This window comes from Hydra vulgaris, chromosome 08, assembly GCF_038396675.1.
Source record: "Hydra vulgaris chromosome 08, alternate assembly HydraT2T_AEP".
NCBI lineage: Eukaryota > Metazoa > Cnidaria > Hydrozoa > Anthoathecata > Hydridae > Hydra > Hydra vulgaris.
In genome coordinates, this window is record NC_088927.1 from 32,897,501 (window position 1) to 32,911,556 (window position 14,056).

At 27.8% G+C, this 14,056-nt stretch overlaps 1 protein-coding gene across 2 annotated transcripts in view; it reads right to left on the reverse strand.

Moving 5' to 3' along the window:
* Positions 1-14,056, reverse strand: part of LOC100204510 (L-tyrosine decarboxylase) — a 47,646-nt gene that overhangs the window by 9,563 nt on the left and 24,027 nt on the right. For both annotated transcript variants that reach the window (XM_065803465.1, XM_065803466.1), the window contains exons 2-4: positions 8,435-8,717; positions 5,010-5,313; positions 586-758 (exon numbers count right to left, since the gene is read on the reverse strand). In XM_065803465.1, the coding sequence (XP_065659537.1) occupies positions 586-758; positions 5,010-5,313; positions 8,435-8,717 (760 nt within the window). The remainder of the gene's footprint in view (positions 1-585; positions 759-5,009; positions 5,314-8,434; positions 8,718-14,056) is intronic.

A 14,056-nucleotide genomic window follows, 5' to 3' on the forward strand; every position in this document is an offset into this window, starting at 1 on the left:
ATAAAATTAAATACCAAGATATATCAATTTCAAAAGTTGTTGTGCATTTATTTATAATAATTTACAATCCTTCAATGAATTTATCAACAAGTTGCGAATAGTCAAACAAAATCATATTTAATGGTGACAATGACACTGGCAACCTGTCATGGACTACCAATTATATTTAGTAATTGATAATATGTCCAGATATTGGAGTTCTTATTTTCCCCCCTTCCTTTTTCTGTATTTTATATCATAAACTTTGTTGAAATACTTAAGTTGTTATAATTTTTTGACAATGATACAGGAAAATCATTGCGTATTGGGAATCAGCATCACAAAAATATTAATATGGCAATAAATACAAAATTTTTTAAATATAGTTACATTGTTTTATCAGTAAAGTATTGCAATGATTATTATATAATTTTAAACATTCTAAAAAAAATAGATTTTTCCATTATGATAATTTAAGCTCAGTATTTTTTCTTATAAAAAAAAAAAAAAAAATTCCTGAAAAAAAAGGTATTTTTTTTTATCTTTTCATGATTAAAATTTTTCAAACTTTTTTTTCGAATTTGACAAAATTACAAAAAACTATACCTTGAGTGCCGAGTCAATCAATTCAGAGTTTTTAAGATTACAAAACTTTTCCAAATCAGATGTAAGATTGCAAACTGTGTCAACATCCAAGTTTAAAAGTTGCCATTGACTACATTCTTGAAGAGGAATAGCCTCCCCTAATTCAGCCAAGTAAATTGGCATATTGGCACCAGCTAAAATGAAAGTATATATGAGCATGTGAGTATATAAATACATACATACATACATACATACATACATACATACATACATACATACATACATACATACATACATACATACATACATACATATATAAATACATAAATACATACATACATATATACAAAGTTGCTTGCAAATTCTGAAGTGACAGGTTCTTTTTCTTTTTTATTGTTTATGGTAAATAATCTTGAATTATCTTTATTTAAACAATGGAATACATATAAAGGTTTTTTAGGCTTACTATTTTTAGCTTTTTCAACTAACTGTATTACTTGCAAATTTTTTTATTTTGAGCCAACTTGAATAATCTGAGAAATTTTTTTCAATTAAATAACAATTAAAATTAAGAGAGTTTAAATATTATGAAACTTCAGGTGTCCAATATTTTGAATCCAAAAATTCAGGTCCACCAATATTTTGAATCCATAAATTGGTTTTTTGTTTTTAAAGTTTCCTTTCAAGCATTTTTAGCACAGTCAGTAATGTTATTAAAGATTTTGACAAGATCATTGTCATAATTGGACCTTGTCATGCAATAGGGAACCAACCAACATTTACAATATTTTGAAATAATTAAGAAAAACAATTTTAAAACTAGACTTAATTTAAGTTTTTGCGATTTGAAATTATTAACAAATACATTCACAGCCTATTGCTAATGTGAAGTAAAATACTATTATAGATATTTATAATTACCCTTTTTTCCAATTTATCAATTTTTTCCCAATTTTCCAATTATCAACTCATGTTAAAAAAAAAATGATGGTTGGTTCTCTATCAGTAATAAAATTAAGATTGTTAAAATGAATAGTTCAACAATCATTATATGAGTTTATAAAGTTAGATTGACCAATAAATCATACATTATTCTTTCATAACTGAAACTCTACTTTAACACTCTTTTGTTGTCAATATCCAGGAACTATGCCATTTTAAGATATTAAATTTTAAAAATCAAATGCAAAATAAAATGGTGAAAGTCATACTTTCAGAGAGTGATATACCCAAAGAAATCAAACAAACATTGCAATATGGAATGAAGCAAGAACCTAGGCCTGGGTCCCAGCTAAAAATGAGACTTTTTGCAAACCCGCCCCCGGTAAATTTATAAGATTTAGCAGGGGTTGATAGCCGGGGCTAGAAAAAAATTTATAATACTTAAATATTATAATTTTATGCTTACATTTACTTTTTATTAAATACTGGCATACATTTATATATATTTTTGAACTCTAATTTACTTCCAATATAATGCAACCATTACTAAGTTATGAGTTACTTTAAAATAGAGAACAAGTTAAAATACTAGGAAACGTATAACTAAAGACTTTAAAAGTTGCACAAAAAAAAGAAAAAATGAAAATAGGTAAGAGTAAAATAGTTCTTTTGATGTTCAAGGAAAAAAACTTGATTAATAAAATTTTTTATAGCATGAAGGGATAGATACAGTAAAAGGATGCAACTTGAATAAAAAGCCAAGCAAGAATGGGTTTTGGTGTATCCTTATAGAGATGATAGCTCATTTGAGCATTTACCATGATTGTATTTGTAGAAAAAAGAAAGAAAATGCAACCTAACAACAATGGGAGAGTGGCTCAAGCTTGGCAGATAAAACAGGTACATTTATATTGTGCTTTTAAACTTTGTCTGAGAGTAAGAGGGTTGCTATTTGGCAATATAGGAATGCCAACAATATTGCAATATTTTTTTGAAGTAAATGAGTTTTGTTGTCTAACAAAAATTCTGGATTTTAAGCCCAGAATTTAAATCCAAAAGCCACTGCAAGCCTTAGGCTGTTACAGAAGAGAGACCAGATTTAAAATCTTGTTCTAAGCAATCAAAAGGTGAAGATTTTTAGTCAAGACAAGAGTATAAAGCTGAGTCATCAGCAAATAGAACCATTTCAGATTCCATGAAGAACGCTATTGTAGATAAGAAACAATATAGGAGCAAAGATAGAACCTTGTGGTACCCTTAAAGTTACTTGAAATAAAGAAGAGTGTATGCCTTCAAGAATAACTTTGCTACTGTAGTTAGAAAGAAATAGTTTAACAACCTCAAAACCTTTATATAAAGAAACTAATAACAGAGTGAAGACTAATGGTAGGATAGTTGGAGAGGTCAAAACGTTTTTTAGAGTTTTGAGTAATTAGAACGACTTATTTAGCACTTTTTAAAAATTTAGCAAAAATAAAAGAAAGTTCTGGAGAACAATTTTTTAAGACTATGATGGAAATCTATTCTGGAGCACAAACTGTAGAAGTGTTTAAATAAGAATTAACTTTAGGAGTGGAAGCCAGAGTGACTTCGATGTTTAACAATGGGTTAATCTGTTTAACTGTCAGGAAGAGTATGGCCATTACATTCAAGAGTCAAGTTAGAGTAAAATCTCTTTGCAAATAAATCTGCTTTATTCTAGGGAGAATTAAAAAGTTCAGACCCTTGAATTAGAGCTTTAAATTTAGACTTACTTTAGTTAATGACACTGTTAAAGGCTAACCAAAACTCTCTAGAACCTAACATCTGAAATAAGTTACAAGATTTAATAAACTGAGAATAGCAGAGATTAACATCAGACAGGACTTTTTTACATTAGCTTCTTGCAATATTAAGAGGACATTTGTTTTTAAGAGAGATGTTCCTTTAAAAAAGATGAAAAATATGATTAATGTTTAATAAAGCAACTGCTTAAGGTGGTGAAAAATGTGGAGTAGAGGCTTGACTTAAAATTGAAGAGAATAAATAAAAGCTTCCAAACTTTTATTCCAGGAAGAATAAAAGCTTCCAAGATGTACTTTATGCATACATATTATGGATATAAACATATGTGTTTTCTATTTATTTAGATGGTAGCATACAATATCCCTTCATTGTTTTGTAAACCTTAGTATTTATATGGTGCAATATTTGCCGAAGATGATCAGATGGAGTGTGGTGTGGCTCTAGCAATACAAGAAAAGGAGGCTTAATCTAAGACAGATTAGAAAAAACGTTGTATCAAACAACGTTTGTTAGAAAAGATTAAAGTTATTTAGGTATCAGCATGTAGAGAGGTAGCAGCTTAAGTAGGAAATGGTAGTGGTAGAAGTTAGAAAACTTGAAGAGAGTGCCTTACATTTTTTTTTTTTTTTTTGTTATTCACCTCCTCAAGGCCGAGAAGGCCACTACAGATGAGGAGGCTACTTTATAGCAATTATAACCCTCTCTCAACTCTATAACTCCAAAACATCGTTTGAATGAGCTTTAGTTAAGAAAAAAAAAAGCTCTATATTATTTATATTAGAGCATAAAAGAGGAAGGCAAAGCCTGATGATGATGATCATTATCATAAGGCTTCAGCCTTTCTCTTTTATGCTGTTGATGATGATGATGATGATGATGATGATGATGATGATGATGATGATGATGATGATGATGATGATGATAATGATGATGATCATCATCATCATCATTATGATAATAATGATGATTATGATTATCATGTTGATCATAATAATGTTTATATATACATATATATACAAAATATAACATGAATTTTGAATTTAAAAAATATACTTTAGGATTTATTAACATTTATGCAGCCCCATCCACAAACCCAGCCCCGGCCCCAGCTATATATTATCAAACCCGGCCCCAATCAAATATCAACCTCTGTCACTTACTAAATGGAGTACTGGAATTCCTGAGAGCAAAGAGACATTTTCAAGGTTAATTTGTTGTTTTTACCCTATAATTACTATTAAAACTCAAACTTCAAACAAACTAAAAATATAAATTTAACATTACTTTGAAATAATATTCTACAAAAAAACATTTTTTTAACCAATATATACCAGCAATACAAAAAGAACTCCTGACAATCCTGACAACAGCATCAAAAACAAGAAAAAAACTGTTTTTAGAATTTTGTTTCAAAAATAAACTCTTATTTCATAACAATAGACAAAAAAAAAAAAGAGTTAAAATAAAAAAATAAAAGTCCTTGATAAATATTTTAATTATTTTTATATAATAATTACTAAAACAATAGTTTTCAAATAAAATGATTATGAACATTAAAATAAAAAAAATCAAGAACTTTTTTCTTACTTTATAAATCATGTCATGCAGACAAACAGTAAAATATGTAACAGTGTTGATTAAATGAAAAGAGTTGCTTATACTGGGCAAAACATAAAATTAATTAAAACACAAAAATTTTAATGCATAATTTAACAAACCTTTTAATTTAGGGTCTGCATCTACATCCATAACACAAGCCTTGATTGCCAATGGATGAAACTTTAGATTTCTTGCTGACCATAAAGCTTCAATGTTTGCAACAGAGCCACAGCTAGTTATGTGTGCCCATGGTGCAAGGTCATTTTGTGGAAATTGTATGAGATCACATAAATGTTTTCCCACCAAAATTTCCATTTGAGTGGTTACAGGAGATGCTGTTGAATCAACATTATTTTGATTCCACAACATTCCAGCAAAATAACCAAGAGTAGCTGGCATTGTTGTTTCCCATGTCATATGCCCCTAATTTACAAAGTAAAAATAAATATTTATTCCATTGAATTATTTATATTGTGGTAATAAACAATTTTAAAATAAATTTTAATAACTAAAACAAACTTTTACTAAACTTTTTCAAGCTTTTGGAACATTATTGTTAAATTGTAAAAAATTAAGTTTTGGTGTTCACTGTTTTAATAAAACAAATTAGGTTTCATACTCCCAGCACAACAACAAATTATTCAACATAATGGGTGATAAGTTATTATACAGAATGGCTTTGATTTGAAATAAATAGGTCATTTTTTGCACATGGGCAATTATGTGGTTTTTATTACTAGATTTAACGCATTAGATTAAACGCACTACAAAAATCATATTTATATTTCCAAATTATTTTAAAGTTTCAATTATAAACAGTGACAGATCCAGTGGGATGGGGGTAAATATCTTAGAAATTGAGGACCTTTTCCTTTTAGGAAACACAAATGTGGTTTTATAAACCATGTGGGGTGGGGGTAAATATCTTAAATGTGGTTTTATAAACCATGTGGGGTGGGGGTGAATATCTTAAATGTGGTTTTATAAACCATGTGGGGTGGGGGTAAATATCTTAAATGTGGTTTTATAAACCATGTGGGGTGGGGGTAAATATCTTAAATGTGGTTTTATAAACCATGTCTGAAAAAGAGCTCTTACAAAAATATACAAGTTTTATGAAAACAATATAAATGAAGGAAAGAAGTACAGAGTTTATAATTTTGTAGCTGAAGGAGTAAACAAATTGACCATTTATTATACAATCCAGCATTCTGAAGATGGAATTAATACAAATCAATAACCAGAAGCAGGCAAAATATTCTTTCTGATAAAAACAATAAAACAATAAAAGAAAGTTAGCTAAAAAATTCAATTGTAGTTAACCATGTGTTTAAAAATTCAATAATTAACTGTGTGTTTCAATGGTTCTAAATCATAAACTAGAGATTGTTTCAAAAAAACTAAAATACCAGATAGAAGTTTTGTTAACATCACCATCTTAAGAAGCAAGAAGCAAATGCTGTTTTACTTTTTTTATGGATAATGAATTTTATTTCACACTTTTACATTTTAATATTAATGGAAATAGATTCTATTATACTGATGATAAAACAAGTGTTACTCCATCAATAAAATATGCAAAAACTCTTAAGATTGAAGGTAAGGTACTAATTTAGATAGCATTTTTGTGTAATGAATTTGCTGAATTGTTGGTTAGTGAAAGTGACTTTGCAATTAACCAGTATGTATATAAGGAAGAATGTTTAGAAGCTAGATTGATACCATTCTTGAAACATTCTGATCACAATTACATATTTTAGCCAGATTTACCTAGTGGACATTATGGAAAATGATGATAACTTTTTTATGAATAAAACCCTGCATATCTCTAAGAAACTAGGTGTATTAAGGACTTCTGGACTCAATTAAAAAGGAAAGTGTAGAACAATAACTTGTGTGCTTCAAATACTAATCAACTTCAAATACTAATCAACAAAGATAATGTACTCGATGAGTCATCTACCCTTCATCTTCTAGGATTAACTCTTACTTCCAATCTTTCTTGGAAACCATATATCAAATTGATTGCAAAATTAGCATCTGCTAAGGTTGCATCTCTTTATTGAGCTCAACACTTTATTACTTGGAATTCTATTATCTATCTCTATAAATCTCAAATCCGGCCTTGTATGGAATACTGTTGCCATATCTAGGGCGGATCTTCTAATGATGCCCTTTCTCTTTTAGACAAGGTGCAAAAACGCATTGTAAACATAGTTGGACCTGCTCTTTCAGCCAACATCCAACCATTATCACATTGTTGTAATGTTGTTTCTCTTTCTCTTTTCTACAAATTCTATAATGGGTACTGCTCTAAAGTGCTAGCATCTCTTGTGCCATCTACTGAAATTCATTCTTGTTTTACTTGTAATTCAATAAAGTCTCATCCTTTTACTGTGATTTTCAGGTGTTTTAAAAATTCTTATTTGTCTAGTTTTTTCCCTCAAACATCAGTTCTTTGGAATTCGCTTCCTTCATCTTGCTTTCCTGATTCATTTAATTTGCAATCCTTTAAGTCATCTGTCAATCGTTATCTTGTTCTATAATCTTCAACTTTTATCTTCCAGTAACTTCCAACTCTAATTAGTGGTTACTTGCAGCCTTGTTGGAAGCAGAGATGTTAAAAAAAAAAAAACTCAGAGAGAAAATAAAAAAATGTTTAACTAAAGTGGGATGAAGTCTCGATTAGATCATGTACATATGATACTACTTTTATTTTTATGGAGCCATAAATAATAGAAACAGAATCAAACGGTAAAGCAGTATCATTTTTTAAGCTTTTTATTTGATGCTTATTTCAATTTTTTAATCAATCGTCTTGTACACAATCTAATTGACACTTCACTCCTCTACTAAGCTCTTGTATGGGTTCCATATCAAATTTAGTTGAACATTTTTTTATTCTCTTTCTGAGTTGATTAGTATTCGAAGCACATGAGTTAGTATCCTACAATGAGTTCAGAAGTCTAGACCTAGTTTCTTAAAGATATGCAGGGTTTTATTTTTTAAACACTAATGGTATATTGTTTTCAACTCATTCCGGATAATTACTCATCACCCTTTACTAATCCAAGCACAACAATAAACTTTTTACAGAAATCAGTGCCTACTATATGTGCTTTGATAAAAAATTTTATTATCTTAACACATTTTTAGAAATCTTATAAATGTTTTCAGTAATCATTATTATTATTACTATTGTTATTATTATTATTACTAATACTATTAATACTAAATAAGTAATAATAACAATAATAATAATAATAATAACAATAATAATAAATATATTTGTAGTTCCACTCTCTGTTAAGCAGTAACTGACCTAATGTGGTGGGAAACATTTAGCTCTTTTTTTATAGACACTTTATTTAAAAACTTATAATTCAGATGATTTGCACTGTCTAGTATTTTAGTACTTAGTAATTTAGTATTTAGAACTTTCAAATATTGGCACAGTGCTAATATTTAATAATTTAATTAATCAATTTTTGTACTTTTTTTTCTATTTAATGTAATGTACAAATATAATTTATTATATTCTAACCTGATATCTTGTACTATAAAAAGGAATGGAATCTGTCAACTCATTATTAAGTTCTCCTAACTTCTTTTCTAAATCTTTTAATTCACCACGAAATCCAGGAGATGCTTTGACTTCTTCAGTGATGTAACATGGATCAGCAGGATAATAATTCTCTCTGCAATCTTCATAAAAATTTAATGTGCTTAAAACAAGACGATTTAAGGATTCTCTATTTTCTGCTCGTGGTCCAAGAAACCAGGCAGCAATAGCATTCCATGGGTCAGAATACACATCTGATTTTGGTCTATATAATAATATATTATAAAAATACATACAGATATTTTATTTTTTTAAATTTAAATTAAATATTTATTTATAATTTATCAGGTAATGTGCATAATTTTATAACTAAAAAACACAAAATAATTACTAACTCCAACATTGGAGTAAGAGAAAAATGAGTAAGTTAATAATAAAAAAAGATGTATGGAAACATAATGCAAAATGCAAACAAAAAATTTAATAGATAATAACAATAAATTAAATAAATAAAATAAATAAATAGATTAAAAGGAAAGAAGGTAGGTCAACCAAAAAAATTGTTTAGCATATTATGAAGTATTTTGTAAAGTTATTCAAAATGGTTACTTAAAATGAATTGACTAATAAATGCTAACTGCCACAACCCAGTTTGGTCACATCCACATTCAAGGCATTGCTGATGAAATGATCCTTTTTATTTTTAGGAACAAAATTATGGCTACTGAATAAAGCTATCATGTTAAATTTCCTGTAATAGAACTCTGCAGAAAAAATTCATGTTACTCTATCTTTCTTAATGAAAATATATTGTAGTAAATGTTTATATCTAAACTATAATGTAACAAAAGTTGCTAAAATGGCAAGTTTATTAGTTTAAAAGCTATTCAACTTCTTATGCTTTTATACACTGCTTGTGTATGTTTTTCTGTATGTTTTTTTTTTAAAATGTTTTTTTGATGTTATTTTATGCAAAGTGCAGTTCTAAAGCTGGTGGAGGGGGTTTGATATTAGCAGATTTCAGCATTTTTATACCAAGCTGATGATATCAAGATTTAGGCATTAAAGTTGTCCCAGAACATTCTTAAAACCTGATCTGTAAAACTATTTACTGATGTTTTACAGAACTGGGCTACAAATAAAACTACAAACTTTGAATTTATAAACTTTGCAAAGCTGATACTCATAAAGACAAAATATTACTTTTTAAAGAGCTTTAGTTTCAGGAACAAATCAAAAAAACAAAGGAGCTCATTAGTTTCAGTAACAAATCAAAAAAACAAAGGAATAACTCATTACTAATCACTATTAAAACACTTTGTAAAGATTTATAACTTTGAGTTGTTAATGATTATTTGTTTCCTTACTGAAATAAAAAAATCAATATGCAGCAAAGCATCTTGTAGAGTTAATGGAATGATATATATATATATATATATATATATATATATATATATATATATATATATATATATATATATTTATATATATATATATATATATATATATATATATATATATATATATATATATATATATATTAAAAATGCAGTAACTTTTTAAAGATGAAAGAACAAAGATGTAAGCATGATATAAACTAAATTATATCATTTAAACATTTAAAAAAAATTGTACAAAAAGATTTTTGAAGGTAAAGAGTCACAAATAAAATATAGCATTTTGGAATAAAAACATTTTTGTCCCAAAAAAGTTTTAATCCACTTTACAAAATTCAGATAAAATTGTTATGCGAAGTCAAATTGTTAGTGTTTTAATAACTTGTGTTTCTACTGTGAAAAATAAACTACATGAGATTAACATGTAGTTTGTTTTTCACAGTAAAAAAAAATGTTTAAATACACATTTTGATCTATATTTCCATCAATGAAATCCAAGTTCCCTATACCTAAAGCACTTATACACCCCCACACTAAATACTTCCTCCACCATACTTCACCGTTGGACACAAAATTCCTCCAACATGAAGCATGTTTTGTTTTTTAAATGCTTTATTTGGTTTTCTCTGAACTTTAACTCTTTTATCTGACAAAAATACATTAAATTTTGACTCATCACAAAAAAGGACGATTTCCAGAATGCCTGTGGTTTATTGATATGAAGTTTTGCAAAGTGTTATCATTTGGGCTTGTTGACTGATGTAGGGCTTTTTCAATGGTACTCTACCAATGTATCCAGCTTTTCTTAAGGTTGTTCTAACAGTTTCAGAATCCGCTTTTAAATTGCAATCATTTTGCAGCATTCCAGCGAGTTTTGGAGCACTTAGGATTTTAGAATTCTGGATGACTGTTCTCTAAACAACTTGTAGATGCAATATTTGAATTTTATTTGAATGTCCGGTATGTCGCTTATCAGAAATTTTTTTGGTGATTTGTTATTTCTTGATATCAGACTGCACTGTTGCACATGATTTCTTTACTATTTCTCCTATATTTCGCTGTCATTTTCCCTCCTTCTATAGTTTAACAATAAGCAATGTAATTTCCCCTACAACTCTCATTTTTAATAATTAATCTCATGAAAACAAAAAATATAAAAAATTCATATAAAAAAGTATATATAAAACACTTTCTAAATCCAATTTATATTTTAAAAATGTTACTTTAATACTGATTTAATAACAAATTGAGGTTGAAGTGCAGAGTGGATGAAAACTTTTTTGGCGCAAAAGAGGCATTGTTTATTTTTAAATGTTGTATTTAATTTTCCACTTGTTATTTTGTAAAATCTTTTTTTACAATACTTCTGGAATAGTTAACTGATATAATTTAGCTGAAAATATGCTTATATACTTGCTGAATATTGCGTCTGAAAAATGTACAGGATAGGTTGATGAAAACTTTTTTGATAGAGTGGATATATATATATATATATACATATATATGTGTGTGTGTATATATATATATATATATATATATATATATATATATATATATATATATATATATATATATATATATATATATATATATAATTAAATATAAATAAATTATTGGAAAATCCTGTAACAAAAAAATTTTTTAACACTGTGTTTCATCAATAAAGACTCATCAGAAATGAATGATCAAATTAATAATACTTCAATTTATATCAAAAATTTAATTACAGGAAGTCACAAATGTCTTAACTACTGTAAATTTTCACACATGGAATTTGCTGACTCTATTATAAAAAGGATTCTTTAGAAATGATTACTTATGCTTTTTTAAAAACAAATTTTTTTAAGTGGGATTTAATGTAACTTTTATTAGAGCTTATTTATTTTTATAGTTTTTTAAGAGAAACTTATTTTCATGCCTACATTTAGAATTCCAATTTTTTGTTTAATAAGCATTCTTGGCTGGCATGTGCAATTATTTCAAATTTTTCTTGTAGGTATAGTATGCATTTTTTAGAAAAATTGTTATATGCAGGTGCTGTTTTAAGGACGAACCAATTCAGTAAAAAATCATCAATATTTTTACCTTTTAATTCCCATATAACGGGTGGCCCAAGATAAATGACATAGGTAGTATTTTTGTTATAACTTTGTTATTTTTTAAGCTAGAAAAGTGAATTTTTTTTAAAAAGATTTATTATTAAATTCTCTACAAAATGACATGATTTATTTAATGTAAATAGTCTCCATTAATTTTTGACATACGATATAAGCGATTGGTCCAACTTGTACAACTTTCTAAAGCTACATTTACTCTAATGTTTTTTACAGCTCGTTTAAATTCTTGAATTAATGTTAATTTTGATTTAATTTTATTCCATTTCATTTGGTGAACGAGTTCATCCCATATTAAGTAATCTAAAGAATTGAGATCAGGGGAATTTATTGTACGAAACCCAATGACACCCTTAATATCAGCAAATATTTTTGATGGACCATCACCATTTTGGTATTTAGAAAGTACAAGCTTTTGCAAATCTTTAGATTTCATTATCTACATATCTATATATAATTAATAACCATAAAACAAAGCCATCAAGACAGATTTATAGAGAATTTAAAAATAAATCTTTTAAAAAAAAAATTCACTGTTCTAGCTAAAAAAATAACGAAGTTTTAATAAAAATACTACCTATGCCATTTATCTTGGGCCACCTGTTATATTTTGACAGCATGGTGACTTTTGAATACTTTTTATTTTTTTAAAAGTGCTTATGACTGGCAAAATGCTTTTTCCATTCACCCTCTGTTATGCCAATATATTGTTTATTAGGTACATTTTTAGAGAAAACAACACATATATATACCACATTTTTTGATAAACAACTTCCACTCATTAGACAATTGTTTTTTGTTTACAATTACAATTTTCTGTAGTTTTTTCGTTTAGGAATTCTTTTTTGTTTAACAAAGCATTATTGTGAACATTTATAATTCTTTTCATATTTTTTGTGCAACTGTAGCTAACACTAATTGTATTTTAATTAAAAATTTTATGTAATTTATTAGAGGGAAAGAAATGCTTATTGACCAATTTTAAAAATACTTTTCCTACGTTAGTGGAAACATTTTTGCTATATGAGAGGTTGAACCAAATTACATTTCTAGTTCTATTTTGCTTTTTGTATTCTTTTTTTTAGGGTCAATTTTAATGCAAAATTTTCAGACAGGTTAAATGTGACGTTTCAGTAAGGTGAAATGTGATTTTCAGAGAGGTTAAATGTGTCAGTGGCTCTCAACAGGGTAGATTTTAAAGAATACAATAGCTAATTTTTAGCATGTTTTATAACATTTTATGAATAATAATTCCTGTATTTGTCCAACCAAAATAAATTTGTATGTGGAGGAAAGTGAGGCATCATGATACACGGTGCACCATGTAACATTGCACCTTAACAAGGTGTTAACCAGGAATATATTTTTTTATCGCGTTTTTGTGATATTGGTAATATTTATTGTTATTATTATACAAAATATTGGGAATTTATATAGATATTGTCCTATTACTTCAAAAAAATTAAAAAAGTCATTGAATTTTAGAAATTTTAAGCCCATTGGGAATTCCGCGATATACGCAGTTCCACAGGGCTGGCTAACACCCCGTTTAATAGTTGTAACAATCACTTTCATATGGTGGAACAGTTACAACTAGAGATGTGTTTTGACAACAAAAAAATGATATCACTAGATATCATTAGGGATCGTCCATAAATTACGAAACGCTAAATTTCACTACTAAACCAAACGATAAAGTTTTCTCTCGCAGAGCTTTCAAGTGATGTAAAAAAAATCAAAATAGCGCATTAAATTAGCTTCTAAAAAAGCGTCTAAAAAAAAACTTCTCAAAACTAAAATTTACCCGACTGAATTGTTTCAAATACACGACTAGCCGCCTAAAATCGTAAAAAACCCGACAATAACTGGAAAATCACCCTCTTTGAAGGAGGAGGGGGGTGTTCCACTCCACACATACCCCTCCCCCGTAAAATTGCCTCTAAGTCCAATGAATAGAACTATTTAAAAAAATTGATACTGAAAATAAAACGATTGTTGTTTTTTAGCAAGGGTGGGTAACTTGATACAGCATTTGTTCTCGGCCTTAAAATTAGTACTCCATTGCGCTATAAACAATCTTGAAAATCATTTCT